This window comes from Ictalurus punctatus, chromosome 5 (genome assembly GCF_001660625.3).
Source record: "Ictalurus punctatus breed USDA103 chromosome 5, Coco_2.0, whole genome shotgun sequence".
Lineage (NCBI taxonomy): Eukaryota > Metazoa > Chordata > Actinopteri > Siluriformes > Ictaluridae > Ictalurus > Ictalurus punctatus.
This window is the reverse complement of record NC_030420.2, coordinates 13,863,110-13,880,399: the sequence shown is the minus strand read 5'-3', so window position 1 is coordinate 13,880,399 and position 17,290 is coordinate 13,863,110. Positions and strand designations below refer to the sequence as shown.

The 17,290-nt window shown below is 39.3% G+C and overlaps 1 protein-coding gene across 2 annotated transcripts; it reads left to right on the top strand.

The window, feature by feature from the left end:
- Positions 1-52: 52 nt before the first annotated feature.
- Positions 53-17,237, top strand: acaa2 (acetyl-CoA acyltransferase 2). 2 transcript variants are annotated; one of them, XM_017467976.3, is made up of 10 exons: positions 53-192; positions 617-783; positions 905-1,033; positions 2,844-2,960; positions 3,570-3,717; positions 14,468-14,643; positions 15,745-15,874; positions 15,955-16,025; positions 16,156-16,310; positions 16,416-17,237. In XM_017467976.3, the coding sequence occupies exons 1-10, from the start codon at positions 177-179 to the stop codon at positions 16,498-16,500; spliced, it is 1,194 nt and encodes a 397-aa protein (XP_017323465.1). In that variant the 5' UTR covers positions 53-176; the 3' UTR covers positions 16,501-17,237. The 2 variants fall into 2 exon arrangements, with proteins under 2 accessions (XP_017323465.1, XP_017323466.1); XM_017467977.3 differs by lacking the exon at positions 53-192 and adding an exon at positions 233-377.
- The last annotated feature ends 53 nt before the right edge of the window (positions 17,238-17,290 follow it).

Genomic DNA, 17,290 nt, shown 5'->3' with positions numbered 1-17,290 from the left:
ATTCAGTAATCTGTTTTGCAAGTCCATCTATTTAGGCAAATATAGCGAATATTGAGTCTTGAATAGAAACAGTGAATGTAGGTAAAAGGTCACATTTGATAACGACTTGCTCTCAGCCGCTCTGTTGCGAACAGAATATATTGACCTTCGTCGATTTTTTATAGAAAAGTACAATAATGTCGCTCTTAAGAGGTAAAATAGCGTTGTTTTGTTTTGTTTTGTTTTTCCACATTGTGCTATCAGTTAGCAGTTGTGACTGTTTATGCTACTGATACCGTTGTTATAGATCAGACTGCACCTTCAGTCTCTTTTTCTTTGTATTGCTTTATTTGGCCGGAATATGTAGCCTATATTGAAGAATGGAAAGTAGAGCAAAGGTGACTGATCAGAAAAGCTGGCAACTGATTCTCTTTGTAATAGTATTAATTCTTTAATTTCTATAATTTATTTCTATTCATCATCAGTAACAAAATGCAAACTTGTTTTTGCAAAGTTTCTATACACTACACACTGGCTGACTTAGTAAGAGTTGAGTAACTGGGCCATGAAGGGTTTTTTCACAGTTGTGATTTAGTTCTGCTGATGACAAATTACTCATGTGATTTCTTTGGTGTAGGTGTCTTTATTGTTTCAGCTAAGAGGACTCCTTTTGGGACATATGGTGGTGTTCTTAAAGACCACAGTGCCACAGACTTGGCTGAGCACGCTGCTAAAGCTGCCCTTGTTGCTGGTAATGTAGCTCCAGAACTAGTTAACAGTGTCATCGTGGGTAATGTCATGCAGGTGAGTTAATCTTATATGTTCAGACTGAACAGCAGATACCTCACAAACTTCACCAACATACTTCTTTATGACTGTATTGTATTAGTATACCTGTGTATATGTGTATCTCCTTTTCCTACAGAGCTCTGCAGATGCTCCCTATATTGCACGTCATGTGGGCCTCCGGTGTAACGTGCCAATACCAGTTCCTGCTCTGACTGTGAACCGACTTTGTGGATCAGGGTTCCAGTCCATCATAAGCGGAGCTCAGGTAAGAGTTACACCAACAGTGATCAAACCATCACATGCACATTTCAACTAATTGAAATATATCCACCTTTTTCCTGAATATGGAAGTCTCACCTGGCTTATACCGGAAGCCTATTTTCGTTTCCAGTCTCCAGTCTATTTTCACAATTTAATTCAAAAAGTGGAACTTTCATATATTCTAGATTCATTACACATAAAGTGAAATATTTCAAGCCTTTTTTGTTTTAATGTTGTTCATTATGGCTTACAGCTCATGGAAATCAAAAATCCAGTATCTCAAAATATTAGAATATTTTCTAATATTTCATATAAATATAATATAAAAGCATCTTAACTGGGTTAAGGAGGAAAAGAACTGGACCGTTGCTCACTGGTCCAAAGTCCTCTTTTCAGATGAAAGTAAATTTTGCATTTCATTTGGAAATCAAGGTCCCAGACACTGGAGGAAGAGTGGAGAGACACAAAATCCAAATTGCTTGAAGTCCAGTGTGAAGTTTCCACAGTCTTCTGCAGGTGTTGGTCCACTGTGTTTTCTCAAGTCGAGAGTCAATGCAGCATCTACCAGGAGATTTTAGAGCACTTCATGGTTCCATCTGCTGACAAGCTTTATGGAGATGCTGATTTCCTTTTCCTGCAGTACTTGGCACCTGCCCACAGTGCCAAAACTACTAATAACTGGTTTGCTGACCATGTGCTTGATTTGGCCAGCCAACTCGCCTGACCTGAACCCCATAGAGATTCTATGAGAGACACCAGACCCAACAATACTTATGAGCTGAAGGCCGCTTTTAAAGCAACCTGGGCTTCGATAACACCTCAGCAGTGCCACAGGCTGATTGCCTCCATGCCACGCCGCATTGATGCAGTAATTCGTACAAAAGGAGCCCCGACTAAGTATTGTGCATAAATTAACATACTTTTCAGAAGGTCGACATTTCTGTATTATAAATTCTTTATTCTAGTATTTTGAGATACTGGATTTTTGATTTCCATTAGCTGTAAGCTGTAATCATCACGATTAAAACAAAAAATACTTGAAATATTTCACTTTATGTGTAATGAATCTAGAATATATGAAAGTTCCACTTTTTAAAAATTAAGTTACGGGAAAAAAATAACTTTTCCACTATATTCAAATTTTTTGAGATGCACCAGTATGCACAGCAATAAAATAGACCAGGTTTTGTACAGGAAACACAGCGACAGTCAGAAAGTTAGCCAGGTTAAACACACAGCTTGGGTAAATAGCTTTCACTGCTTGGTAACAGTTGGAAGTTAATTTCCTAGATACAGCTCCGGATCAGGGTGAATTTTGGAGAGAATTTATTTATTTATTTATTTTTTAATCACAAAATGATAAGAGCACACACCTTCTTTAGGGGGAATTTTAACTTCAACTCTGCAAGCCATACTCGTTTCCTCTCGTCAGTATTTAGCATAGAATGCCAGGCATACGACGCCGGACACCCTTTTCAGGTTTGCTGGTGCTCAAAACAAGTATTTTCCAGGAAATTATTTAGCTAATTTTTATTCTCACGAACACTCCAAAAAGTTTCTGTTTAATTAATTCAGGCACTCTTTTTAGCCAGTTTTAATAAGGGTTCTTATAGAGACCAGAACAGGATAACAGTACAGTAGAAGTTAGAATCCATCATGGCAGCGCTCATTGGTTTCTCGGGAAAAAGGTGGATTCAATTATATCTGCATGGTCAATATCTGATTTTTTTTTGCCATTCTGTTGAATTGCAGAACTGAAGTGAAATACGATTGGTGAAAGTTGTATGTGGAAAATTTCACTAAATGTTTTGTAGGAGATCTGCCTTAAAGAGTCAGAGATCGTACTTTGTGGAGGGTCGGAGAGCATGAGCCAAGCCCCTTATGCTGTGCGCAACATCCGTTTTGGCACCAAGTTTGGCACTGATTTGAAGGTCTGTTTACTGACAACAGGTTGGATTTATTTGAAAGAAAAAGTACATATAAATAATTAATTCTCAGCATTTTGTATGGAAAATAAAAGCAAATGTCATAATAGAATAAAACTTTTCTCCTGAGTGGCGCAACAGAAAAGCGTTCACCCTATTCATAGTCACAGTTTTGAATCCCGATGATGCCACAGCCATCTGTGACTGAGAGTCAAGAGAGCAAACCTGGCCATGCTCTTGGGAGATGGCATTACTCTTTCATTCCCCTGTCGATCAGAGCAAGACTACCCAATCATTTACATTTACATTTATTCATTTAGCAGTCGCTTTTATCCAAAGCGACTTACAAATGAGAAAATACAAGCAAATGGGCATCTATGAGCTCATGTATGCAGAACAGGGCAGATAGCTGTTTCCTCCAAATGTGTTGTCCTGCCCTGTGACACAGCAGTTCAAAAAAATGTGGAGGTTAGCTTCACATGTCTCTGAGGAAACACTTGCTCCACAATTCCCGGATAGGAATTGGCAAGACCAAAATGGGGAAAAATCCAAAAAATAAAGAAAGTGAAACATTTTCAGAATTAATTATACCTGTTTTTTCTTTGCTTGCTTTAGCTTGAGGACACACTGTGGGCAGGACTCACAGACCTTCACATAAAGACCCCTATGGGCATCACAGCAGAAAATCTGGCAGAAAAATACCAAATTACACGAGAGGATTGTGACCGGTATGCCCACCAGACACAGCAGCAGTGGAAAGCTGGTCAGTAAGCACTAATAGCAATTTTCCACAAGGCAGCATGGAATCCTAACTAATTCTCACCTAGGATTATTAATTTCCTGATCAAGTGTGTGTTTGTTTCCCGTCATATAATGTTGACAGTGAGAGTAGTTTCTTGGGGAATGTGGACTGAAAGTGGTCATGATCAGCAATATACAGCGTTAAAACTTACAGTGCTGATAGAAAGTTTGTGAACCCCATACAATTTTCAGCATAGAGTTGACCTGAAATGTAATCAGCTCTTCATCTAAGTCCTAAAACTAGATAAAGAGAACCAAATTAAACAAATTACATGAAAACATTATAATTTTTACATTTGTTTATTGAGCAAAATTATCCAACATTTTAAATATTTTTGTCGGAAAAAGTACATGAACCGATATGAGTACGAGTAAATTGAAAGTCAGGTGTTTCAATCAAGGCAATGGCAATCAAGCATGAGTTTAGCAGGCCCTCCCATGTTTCGAGAACATAAACTTCGGTCTTCACTGTCAGTGTCTGGTCTTCAGCACATGTTTATGGGTGTGTGCTAAGCCTTGATCAAAGGAGATTCCTGAGGGTTTCAGAAAAAGTTATGGTTGGAACAAGTTTTCACAACCATTTCTAAAGAGTTTGGCCTCCACCAATCCACTGTTAGGCAGATGATATACAAATGAAGAAAATTCAGAACCACTATTACTCTCCCAAGGAGTGGTCATCCAGCAAAAAATCACTCCAAGGGCGCAGTGAATAATATTATGGGAAGTCACAGAGAACACCATTGAACATCTAAGGACCTACAGGCTACTCTTGCATTGAGTAATGTCAGTGTTCATCAGGCAAACACTGAACAAGAATGTTGTGCTTGGCAGGATATAGCAAGGAGGAAGCCACTACTCTCTTAAAAAAAAAAAAAAAAAACTGCTTACCAACTGAAGTTTGCTTAAGACCATGTGGATAAGCCAGAAGCCTATTGAAAGTATGTTCTGTGGACAGATGAATCCAAAATGGAACTTTTTTGGTTTAAATGAGAAGCTTTATGTTTGTAGAAAACCAACCAAGCCTATTGAAAGTATGTTCTGTGGACAGATGAATCCAAAATGGAACTTTTTTGGTTTAAATGAGAAGCTTTATGTTTATAGAAAACCAAACATTCCAACATAAGAACCTCATCCCAACCGTGAAGCAGGGGGGTGGCAATATCATGGTTTAGGGTTGCTGTGCTCCATCAGTTCCAGGATGACTTGGACCTATGAATTCTGGGACTGTGTCAGTATCTGTCAATGAACTGAAGCTTAACCATAAGTGGGTCATGCAGCAAAATGATGACCCTAAGCACATAAGTAAGTTGACAAAGAAATGGTTAAAGCAGAAGAAATTTTACATTTTGCCATGGTCATGTCAAACTAGAGCAGGGGTGTCCAATCTTATCTGCAAAGGGCCAGTGTGGGTGCAGGTTTTTATTCCAACCAAGCAGGAGCCACACCTGATTCCACCTGTTTAATCAGTTGATCTTTGCTTTCAGACTCAGGTGTGGCTTCTGCTTGGTTGGAATGAAAACCTGCCTCCACACCGGCCCTTTCCAGATAAGATTGGTCACCCCTGCTCTAGAGCATAATAATAGAAATGTGATGGAAGGACCTAAAACAGAGCACTTCATGCAAGAAAGCCCACCAACATCACTAAGTTGAAGCAGTTTTCCAAGGAGAAATGGGCCAAAATTCCTCAAACCCGTTGGGCAGGATTGATCGTTAATTACTGGAAACTTTGGTTGAAGTTATTTCTGTGACAATTTGATAGTTAAGTCAGGCATAACAAGCAGTTCTGTGTTCATCTTCATATTTGCGCTTAGCTGTGCACTTCCCTGACAGCCATTCCCATTCGATTCAGATTCGTTGATTGACGACAATTTTTGTGTGGTTCGTCAATTGAACCAATTTACGTGTAGCTCGTACCTGCATGTTTTTTGTTATTAAGAAATATTTCCAAATGGGAAATCGGCATAGTTTGAAATGTATTTTCTTAATTTTAAAATTAGTTTAAATAAATTTTTGAATATTTAAAATTTCATTATTGTAAACCCTGAAAACATGGATTGATAGAAGAGCCAAAGATGACCAGGCCACATGCGGCTCGCGAGCCACCCCTGATCTAGTTTTAGGACTTGGATGAAGATCTGATCACATTTCAGATCAAATTTATGCAGAAATGCAGAATATTGTAAAGGGTTCTAGCGGCAGGTGTATGTGGTGCTGCCGCACTCCCTCACAGCGTGAACTATTAAGCATGAGACACAATGAGTTTCTTTGAATGGTAGTAAATGTGGCATTATTGTAATCCATCCATCCATCCTCAACCGCTTATCCGTTATCGGGTTGCGGGGGCAGCAGCTCCAGCAGGGGACCCCAAACTTCCCTTTCCCGAGCCACATTAGCCAGCTCTGACTGGGGGATCCCGAGGCATTCCCAGGCCAGTGTGGAGATATTATCTCTCCACCTGGTCCTGGCACATCCCTGAGGTTTCCTCCCAGCTGGACATGCCTGGAACACCTCCCTAGGGAGGCACCCAGGGGGCATCCTTACCAGGTGCCCGAACCACCTCAACTGGCTCCTTTCGACGCAAAGGAGCAGCGGCTCTACTCTGATTTCCTCTCGGATAACCGAGCTTCTCACCCTATCTCTAAGGGAGAAAACCCATTTCGGCCGCTTGTACCCACAATCTAGTTCTTTCGGTCACTACATAGCCTTCATGACCATAGGTGAGGGTAGGGACGGAGATTGCCCGGTAGATCGAGAGCTTTGCCTTCCGGCTCAGCGCTCTTTTCGTCACAACGGTGCGGTAAAGCGATTGCAATTCTGCTCCCGCTGCTCCAATTCTCTGGCCAATCTCCCGCTCGCATGTCCCCTCACTCGTGAACAAGACCCCAAGGTACTTGAACTCCTTCACTTGGGTTAAGTACTCATTCCCCACCCAGAGTAGGCACTCCATCAGTTTCCTGCTGAGAACCATGGCCTCAGATTTAGAGGTGCTAGTCCTCATCCCAGCCGCTTCACACTCAGCTGCGAACCGATCCAGTGAGTGTTGGAGGTCACGGACCGATGATGCCATCAGGACCACATCATCTGCAAAAAGCAGCGATGAAATCATCAGGTCACCAAACCGCAACCCCTCCCCACCATGACTACGCTTCGATATCCTGTCCTTGAATATCACAAACAGGATTGGTGACAAAGCGCAGCCCTGGGGGAGACCAACCCCCACCTGGAACGAGTCTGACTTTTTGCCGAGCATCCGTACACAGCTCTCGCTTTGGGAGTACAGCGATTGGATAACCCTAAGAAGGGAACCCCTCACCCCATACTCCCTCAGCACCTCCCACAGTAAACCCCTGGGGACCCGGGCATATGCCTTCTCCAAATCCACAAAACACATGTAGACCGAATGGGCATATTCCCAGGCCCCATCCATGATCCTTGCGAGAGTAAAGAGCTGGTCCGTTGTTCCATGACCAGGACGGAATCCGCATTGTTCCTCTTCAATCCGAGGTTCGACTATTGGCTGAATCCTCCGTTCCAGCACGCTGGAGTAGACTTTACCAGGGAGGCTGAGAAGTGTGATACCCCTATAGTTGGCACACACTCTCTGGTCCCCCTTTTTGAACAGGGGAACCACCACCCCGGTCTGCCACTCCTTGGGCACTGTCCCCGACTTCCACGTAATGTTAAAGAGGCGTGTCATCCAAGACATCCCCTCCACATTTCATCCACAATCCACAATTCAAAGAAGACTTTGAGAGCAGAAATATAGAGGCCATACCACAAGATGCAAACCACTCATCAGCAATAAAAATCTGAAAGCCAGATAGGAATTTACAAAGAAATACAGAGATGAGCCACAAAAGTTCTGGACCCAAGATTAACCTCCACCAAAGTGATGGAAGGGCCAAAGTGTGGAGGTAGTGTCATGGCTTTGCTTGGCATGGGTACTACTCGAACAGGCTCACTAATCTTTATTGATGATGTAAGTCATGATGGTAGCAGCAGAATGAATTCAGTAGTTTACAGGAACATTTTGTCTGCCAATTTACAGAGAAATGTATCCAAATTAATCAGAAGGAACTGTATCATGCAGCACGACAATGAACCAAAACACACTGCCAATGCAACAAAGGACTTTATCGGCGGGGGGAAGGTGGAAGATTTTAGACTGGCCAAGTCAATCACCAGACCTTAAACCAATTGAGCGTGCATTTCACCTCCTGAAGGGAGAAACCCCCTAAACCATAGACATATAAATACATAGACGTCTCATTCGCTGCTTTGGCTCATTGCTGTGATGCGTCAACACATCCGCCATACTGATCCGGACAAGACTGCACTATAAACAAATACGGGGGGCTGCGTTTTTTTCTGGATAAAAAGCACAATAATGTTTATATTTCTCAACTGATTTCAATGGTTTATGGAGTACAAAAAAGTTCTGTCCTCAGGTGCTTAGTATCTCGATAGTTAGACTTGGAAAATGATTCACTGTCATTAGGAATTGTGAATGCTTGTCAAGCATAGATTTGACTTATTGTTCTTGGTTAATAATTGTGAAGATATCCCTAACGGAATGTGATGTCCACATGAAATATGCATAAACTTTTTTTTTATTGGGAAATGGCTTTTTCTGTCATCAGCCCCATCTTCTTAGCTTTTCTTGTGCTCCAGGTCAGAACACAGATTGTTCACTTTGAAGTACTGAAAAAAAACTAATTAGTACATCTTTAAGTACTAACAATGGACCATCATTGAGAAAATGGAACAAAATCGGCAAATACAAATCAAATATTGAGACACTAGCAGTCAATCAGCTTTAAATATTTTTATGAGCAATAAAAGGATACAGATATAGGCTACTCCAGGATAGGTAATGTCGTCTGTCATCTAGGTCATCAGACAGAGATGACAGTGATTTACAAAGAAACTGATGTAAATCTTTTCTGGGTGATTAAAATGCTTCAGCTTCACCAGAAGTAAGATGTTGGGAGAATCAGGAGACCAAGAGCTAGGGTATAGTCAAAGAGATGGTTTATTGTGTGCGCAGAGACACCTTGGGCACTACAGCATTTCATAGTCTCAATCTTGGTCTAAACATAATACAGTTGGCTTTTGTATGTGCAAGTAACATACCCAAGGCCAGTTAAGGAAAACATTAGAGAAAAACATAAAAGACAAAACACCCTGACAAAAAATTCATAAAAATCACATTGAACTGATTTTAAATGATTGAATCATAATCAAGGAAAATAAGGAAAAATATTTCACACAGACAATTACAAAGATATACTTAAGAATTATAAGATAATCCTTTATGGATCCGGTAAAACATTTACAGTTACAATGGTAAAACATTTATCTGATGATAATATTGTTATTATTATTATTATTATTATTATTATTATTGTTAACAATATATTGAGAATATCGAATAGTATATGTAGTGTAAACAGTAGTATAATATAGTCAATAATAAAATAAAAATAGTAAATAATATAGTGAGTAGTGAATAGATTATTGTTCGTATAATAATAAACAACGAGCCACGATTTGATGACAAGCTATTAAATCATTATAGCCTATCAGTACACTTACTCTTTGGAGATGGGCTTGGAAACCGAAGACAGATGGTTTAGTTCCATCTCTAATCCTGACAGTCTGTCCTGTCAAAGTCCTCCAGCTTAAAGTGCTCATGGAGGACTCACTTGTAGACAAACCTTCCCTTCTTACGGCTACTTCCCACTGCCTCCTCAACTCTTTCTCTTTGGGGAAAACTTCAAAGTGCAGTGTCTATGTATGTATATGTTTATGCCCGAAACAAAAAACAACTGAAAGAGGTTGCAGTAAAAACCTGGAAAAGCATCACAAAAGAAGAAACCAACAATTTTGGTGATTAGTCAGTGACTCACAGGCTTGACGCAGTTATTGCAAGCAAGGGATATGCAACCAAATATTAAGTGTTATTTGCTTTAAATAATTACTGCAAGACTGATCTGTTCCTATACTTTTGTTTGCCTAAAACTTTTGTGGTCTCATACGAAAACTTTTATGTTTTATGTTGTTTAACAAATCTAGATGTAAATACTAGGAAATAAATGCTGAAATCCTAAACTCTCATTTCATTTCCATCTTTTGATCTCAAACCCAAATGTCTTTGGTGTATAGCACAAACAATGAAAATAACATTAGGAAATAACATTTACAGAATATGGATTTATATTCTGTAATGTGTGATTCACACAGAAGCAAACAAACAAACTTAGCTTATTTGCTAATTGGGGATATCTGGTGTGTACAGTTACACAACAGGAACAGAACACTGATTTATAGCCTACTTCTGTGTGCCCGTCTCTGTGTACACATCAGGATGTTGTGCCCCGACACTCAACAAGGGTGAAGTATTTATACTTGCAGGTAATGTACGCGTGTCCTCTAGGAAGCACTGTTTGCGTTTACACCGTGAAGAAAAGCTGAAAACCAATGTGAGTTCTGTTTACTCTAGGAATAATACAAATAAGATAACATGGCCATGGGCAATTCAATTTTATTTGTATAGTGCTTTTTACAATAGACATTGTCTCAAAGCAGTTTTACAGAAATATCAACATGGTATACAGATATTAAAGGTGTGAATTTATCCCAACTGAGCAAGCCACTGAGTGGCGACGGTGGCAAGGAAAAACTCCCTAAGATGTTTTAAGAGGAAGAAACCTTGAGAGGAACCCGACTCAGAAGGGAACCCAACACACGGGCACACGGTGGCTTAGTGGTTACCACGTTCGCTGCACACCTCCAGGGTTGAGGGTTCGATTCCTGCCATGGCTGTGTGTGCGCGGAGTTTGCATGTTCTCCTTGTGCTGCGGGGGTTTCCTCCGGGTACTCCGGTTTCCTCCGCCAATCCAAAGACATGCATGGTAGGCTGATTGGCATTTCCAAAGTTGCCGTAGTGTATGAATGGGTATGTGAATGTTTATGTGATTGTGCCCTGCGATGAATTGGCACCCCGTCCAAGGTGTACCCTGCCTACTGCCCCATGCTCCCTGGGATAGGCTCCAGGTTCCCTGTGACCCAGTAAGGATAAGCAGTATAGAAAATGGATGGAACATGGACATGATGTTTTGAAGAGTGCTGAGATTATTTATGATTATTTATACACCAATGAATTCTCACTGGAAACACTGGTGAAGTGTTTAACTTGTCTGTATTCAGCAGTATGAGCTGGTCTTGAATCGAAGCACTTAAATTTAATTTATATACACAATTCTATATTTAAACAATTATATACACAATTGTTTATATACACAATTCTATCAATCACTGATTGACTGATGAATTAGATTTTATTTTTATTGGCTTGCTGTGGTTTACATTGCCTATGCTATGTGTTTATTGGGAGTCTGTTAGAAAGAGTAAGTAAAGTATGCGATCCTGCAGGGTTAAACTGGCCATTATAATGAGCTGCAGCCATTTAAAAGCCTCACATTTTATATATTATTTTTATATGAACACATTATCATGATTGTAGTTTTCCATTAAAACCATTAATAAATCCATTATACATGTGATCATATCACTGTGTGTGAAGCAAACATGAAATGGGGAAAGATTGTATTAATTTATACTCCCCAGTTCAAGAGTTTAATCATATACGATATAGCATGGTTACTTGCTTAACAATTTAAAGCTCTCATTGATATTTGCAGCACAAAATATTTGACTGAAAAGATAAAAAATTAACGGTTATTTTTGTTAGTTGTTAGTTGCATTCTGCTCTCTCTAAATCATACACCGAGATAAAATAGTGCAATAAGATTAGATTTATTTGAATGAATTATAATAAATAGTTAGTCGAGAGAGGGGGGGGGAATTACCTGTATCTGTGCCACTTGTCTACTAATAATGAAGCTGTGAGTTTAACTGTATGTTACTGTGGTTACTGTTGTTTATAGGTAGCACATTAATTTAGAACCGTGATTCAACTGTCCGGAACTACACTACTGGTCAAAAGTTTAGACACACTCATTTTTTATTTTTACCCCCCCAACCCTTTTTAGAATAATAATAGTTATCAAAACTCTGGAATAACACAAATGGAACTCCAAAATAATCAAAATGCAGTGGGGAGTAAAGGAGATCCCACCTATGCTGGACATTTATTGGCTGCTTTTTGGAATATTTTGCTCCAAGTCATCCATTTAAAAAAAATTTTTTTTTTTTTTTTTTTTTTTTTTTTTTTTTGTAAATACAATGTTAGTTTTCTAATGAAAGAAATTAATGTTGGCACAAATATTTTTTTGTCTACAACACCAATTTCAAACATTTAATCATACACATTCAGTTCAAAAGGTTTTTAAGATCATAAATATTTCGATCAAGTGTCTCCAAACTTTTGACCGGTAGTATACCTGTGGAGTATATATGGTTTTTCTAATGCACACCTTCCAGCTTATCAGAATCGAGTATACTGACAGATAATGGTTTATTGAAAGGCAGTATGTTACATGAATTATGCAGAGATTAATGAATGTTATGGTAAATGGCACTTGGCACATATATGGTATATGGCACTACAAGTGTAAATTAAACCTATTACAAGTAAATAGTAAAGGTCTTTGCTTGCAAGTTGATCATACCTCTGAGTTAACAGAATAATTGCTTAATAAATGTACATGAGTCTCTGATGCAGTAATGTCACATTCCAATAAAAGCTTAACATATTTTAAAGCTGGATAGATTAAATGTATAATTGAATGCAGAGATATTACAATTCCAACAATAACTGAAAGGTTATTGTTTGGAATCAATTACATTAAGTTAACGTAGTAAATTAGAGTCAGATAATTAAGTTAACTAATATTCGAGTCAGATCATTCATTATAAATTGTGGTCAGATATTTAAATACTAATAAAATTAATACACAAGTTTAACTTTCACCAATTTCCAGTGTTGGTTTTAGGAGAGCAGTGAATTAAATATTAAAGTTTTTACCATATGAAGTTTTTACCAAGATTTACCATATTAATGGTGATTGCTTTTCTATTACCTACAGTGAGGGGGAAAAAAGTATTTGATCCCCTGCTGATTTTGTACGTTTGCCCACTGACAAAGAAATGATCAGTCTATAATTTTAATGGTAGATTTATTTGAACAGTGAGAGACAGAATAACAACAAGAAAATCCAGAAAAACGCATGTCAAACATGTTATAAATTAATTTGCATTTTAATGATGGAAATATGTATTTGACCCCTCTGCAAAACATGACTTAGTACTTGGTGGCAAAACCCTTGTTGGCAATCACAGAGGTCAGACGTTTCTTGTAGTTGGCCACCAGGTTTGCACACATCTCAGGAGGGATTTTGTCCCACTCCTCTTTGCAGATCTTCTCCAAGTCATTAAGGTTTCGAGGCTGACTTTTGGCAACTCGAACCTTCAGCTCCCTCCACAGATTTTCTATGGGATTAAGGTCTGTAGACTGGCTAGGCCACTCCAGGACCTTAATGTGCTTCTTCTTGAGCCACTCCTTTGTTGCCTTGGCCATGTGTTTTGGGTCATTGTCATGCTGGAATACCCATCCACGACCCATTTTCAATGCCCTGGCTGAGGGAAGGAGGTTCTCACCCAAGATTTGACGGTACATGGCCCCGTCCATCATCCCTTTGATGCGGTGAAGTTGTCCTGTCCCCTTAGCAGAAAAACACCCCCAAAGCATAATGTTTCCACCTCCACGTTTGACGGCGGCGATGGTGTTCTTGGGGTCATAGGCAGCATTCCTCCTCCTCCAAACACGGCGAGTTGAGTTGATGCCAAAGAGCTCCATTTTGGTCTCATCTGACCACAACACTTTCACCCAGTTGTCCTCTGAATCATTCAGATGGTCATTGGCAAACTTCAGATGGGCATGTATATGTGCTTTCTTGAGCAGCGGACCTTGCGGGCGCTGCAGGATTTCAGTCCTTCACGGCGTAGTGTGTTACCAATTGTTTTCTTGGTGACTATGGTCCCAGCTGTCTTGAGATCATTGACAAGATCCTCCCATGTAGTTCTGAGCTGATTCCTCACTGTTCTCATGATCGTTGCAACTCCACGAGGTGAGATCTTGCATGGAGCCCCAGGCCGAGGGAGATTGACAGTTCTTTTGTGTTTCTTCCATTTGCGAATAATCGTACGAACTGTTGTTACCTTCTCACCAAGCTGCTTGGCAATGGTCTTGTAGCCCATTCCAGACTTGTGTAGGTCTACAATCTTGTCCCTGACATCCTTGGAGAGCTCTTTGGTCTTGGCCATGGTGGAGAGTTTGGAATCTGATTGATTGATTGCTTCTGTGGACAGGTGTCTTTTATACAGGTAACAAGCTGAGATTAGGAGCACTCCCTTTAAGAGTGTGCTCCTAATCTCAGCTCGTTACCTGTATAAAAGACACCTGGGAGCTAGAAATCTTTCTGATTGAGAGGGGGTCAAATACTTATTACCCTCATTAAAATGCAAATCAATTTATAACATTTTTGACATGCATTTTTCTGGATTTTCTTGTTGTTATTCTGTCTCTCACTGTTCAAATAAATATACCATTAAAATTATAGAATGATCATTTCTTTGTCAGTGGGAAAATGTACAAAATCAGCAGGGGATCAAATACTTTTTTCCCTCACTGTACCTTTTAGCTTCTGTCATTTTGAATCATTCTTAAATCTAGTTGTTTTCTCCTGCAGCTTATGAGGCCGGATACTACAATGCTGAAATTGCACCTGTTGATGTGAAGGCCAAGAAAGGGAAAGTGTTTATGACCCACGATGAACATCCTCGACCACAAACTACACTGGAGCAGATGACGAAGCTGCCACCTGTGTTCAAGAAAGGGGGCACGGTCACTGCTGCCAATGCTTCAGTAGGAACCACAGTGCCTTGCTGATAGCAAAGCCATTTTTGATTTTCATTATTTATATATCTAATGATTAGTATATACGAGTGAGATACTGACTTTAAAATGCATTTAATTTAATACATTCTGTTACGACCCTGGTCTAGGGTTGAGGTGTAACATAAATAATTTACTGAAACCAAGATATTCGTTCCTTAGATATTTTATTCAATTAAAAGCACATAAAGACTTCAGGGTTGAGCCAGGCCAAAATAATAAACAAAAGAAGAACAAAAAAAATATTAACTTGTCCCAACACAACTAACTTTTACTAACGATCCAACAAAGGAAAAATTACATTGTCTTACCTAACTCCCTCACTAACCACATAAACCGGAGAAAAGGTAAAGATAAAAATAACGACGCTCAACTCCTATGACTTCTTTACTTAGCAGGAATGAAATAAGGTAAATAAGTAACAGCATAACATAACATAAACGGTTTGGAATAAAAACATGAGCATTGGTAGACGAACACTGGTCAGATGTTACTAAGCATGGACACAATGATTATCACACACAATGATTATAACACACGAGGATAACTAATCATACAATCAAAACAAACTTTCACACACACACACAACATAACACCAAACACATCAATCCTGCTTAGCCAGGTAATGTCTGTTTTTACAACAGAAACAACCCCACTCTCAAAGTAAATTCGCATCTCCCTCATGATCCAGCTTCGGCATCCTTTTTAAAGCTTCCCATCCAGGCCACAACCAATCAGTAGCTCCAGTGTGTATCCAAGTATAATCAATTTGCGAGAGAGAGAGAAAAAACAGCGGAGTGCAAAAATCCTCCTCCCGATATAAGAATTCTAATTTCATGAAAAATGATTTAATGTTTTTCATTTGTTTTCTATATGTATAGCCAAGTCTGAACCAGAGGCAACCAGGTTTTGGGCTGAAATTTCCTATTACTTAGCAGAACTCATGGTGCATCATGCTTTATAATAGCCAATCTTGAGACTTCCTGCACACCTACTGTATAGAAATAATTCTACAGACCACCTTCTCCCAATTTTTTAAACAGTTTTCTGTACTGCCTGTGTCTCCCACAGGGTGTGTCAGATGGAGCTGCAGCTGTGGTGATAGCTAGTGAGGACGCTCTTAAGGAGCACAAGCTCACTCCATTGGCTAGAATTGTAGCATATGACATCTCAGGCTGTGACCCTACAATCATGGGCATTGGTGAGTAATGTATCAATCTGTCCACACCCTTGCAGATATCTGAAAAAAAATTTCCACTCTAAAACATCTCTTTGCACCAGGTCCAGTACCTGCTATAACAGGGGCTCTGAAGAAAGTAGGGCTCACATTGAATGACATGGATTTAGTAGAGGTATGCGCACCACAAGGCATGTCAGTAAAGGCTCGCATGTAATTATGGCCTCCCCAGAACATGAACAAATGCTGCAAGTAAGCAAATGTATTACATTGTATTGCTGTGTTTTATGATTATCTGTTATCAGGTGAATGAAGCATTTGCTTCCCAGTATTTAGCAGTTGTTAAAGCTTTAGGACTGGAACCAGAAAGGACTAATGTCAATGGAGGAGCTATTGCAATTGGCCACCCACTAGGAGCCTCTGGGGTCAGAATCACTGCACACTTGGTTCATGAGCTCAGGTACTCCCTACACTTCTTTATAATCGAGATGGTATTTCTGCAAGAGCAGATAAGGTTTAAATGATATGCTTTTGTTAACTGTCATATTTTGTTTTTTGTTTTAAGGCGGCGAAGTGGTAAGTATGCAGTGGGCTCAGCCTGTATTGGTGGTGGCCAGGGCATTGCTGTAATTCTGGAAAATACCCAATGAGCAAAAGGAGAAACATGCATGTAAAAGCAAAATGGATCCAAAATGTGCAATCAGGGACTGAAAAGTCTTTGATGTATTTACAAATATTCACATGTTACATAGAATTTCTAGCAGACTTGACAAATTAAATAATGCAATTTGCTTAATGATAGTTATTGTAATAAGGTGTATTCTTTACCAAAAATGTTAAATTAAATAAACATATGTCCAGACATGTTTTTCAATGTTTTGTTAAGAATTCAACAGTAGGGATACAAATCTGTATCAATCTGTTATCAATCTATAAATCGGTATAGCATCTCTTCCTACATGAAATGGTATTTTCTGGTAGCTATTTTGTAGAAACCTTTTGCAATATATTTTGCTGTTCCAGTATATAGTCCTTGAGAGACCTTAAAAGTACTTCAGAAGCATTAAAAGAACAATGTACCTTTTAATGTAAGTGGATGACTAATTTATAGTCATGTAGGGAGTAATGAGGAGTAAAGTGCCTGTTTTTCTTTTCTTTTTTTAAACTGTTAATAGGTCATGTGTTGAATGTCTTTTTAACTCACTCCCTTCAGTCTGACATATTTGTAACATAATCACTCCAATGTGAAGCACATGCTGTACATCATGGATTGAGACTTTGGAAACCTGTTGTGCTCTCTGGATTCATGATGATAAGTGTCATATCAATGTATTTAGAAAGCCTTCTCAGTGCACAAATAAAGGGAAAAAAATGAGTAGCCACTGGACATTCTGCTTGTTTAATTTTCTTCTTTCACCCTGTGACACAAAGTTATGTTCA

Bases quoted from the DNA above. Each gene is read 5' to 3' on its own strand.
- acaa2 (XM_017467976.3), top strand. The intron at 2,961-3,569 runs GTCTGTTTACTG...TGCTTGCTTTAG, and splicing joins AGTTTGGCACTGATTTGAAG to CTTGAGGACACACTGTGGGC. The intron at 16,311-16,415 runs GTACTCCCTACA...TTTTGTTTTAAG, and splicing joins CACTTGGTTCATGAGCTCAG to GCGGCGAAGTGGTAAGTATG.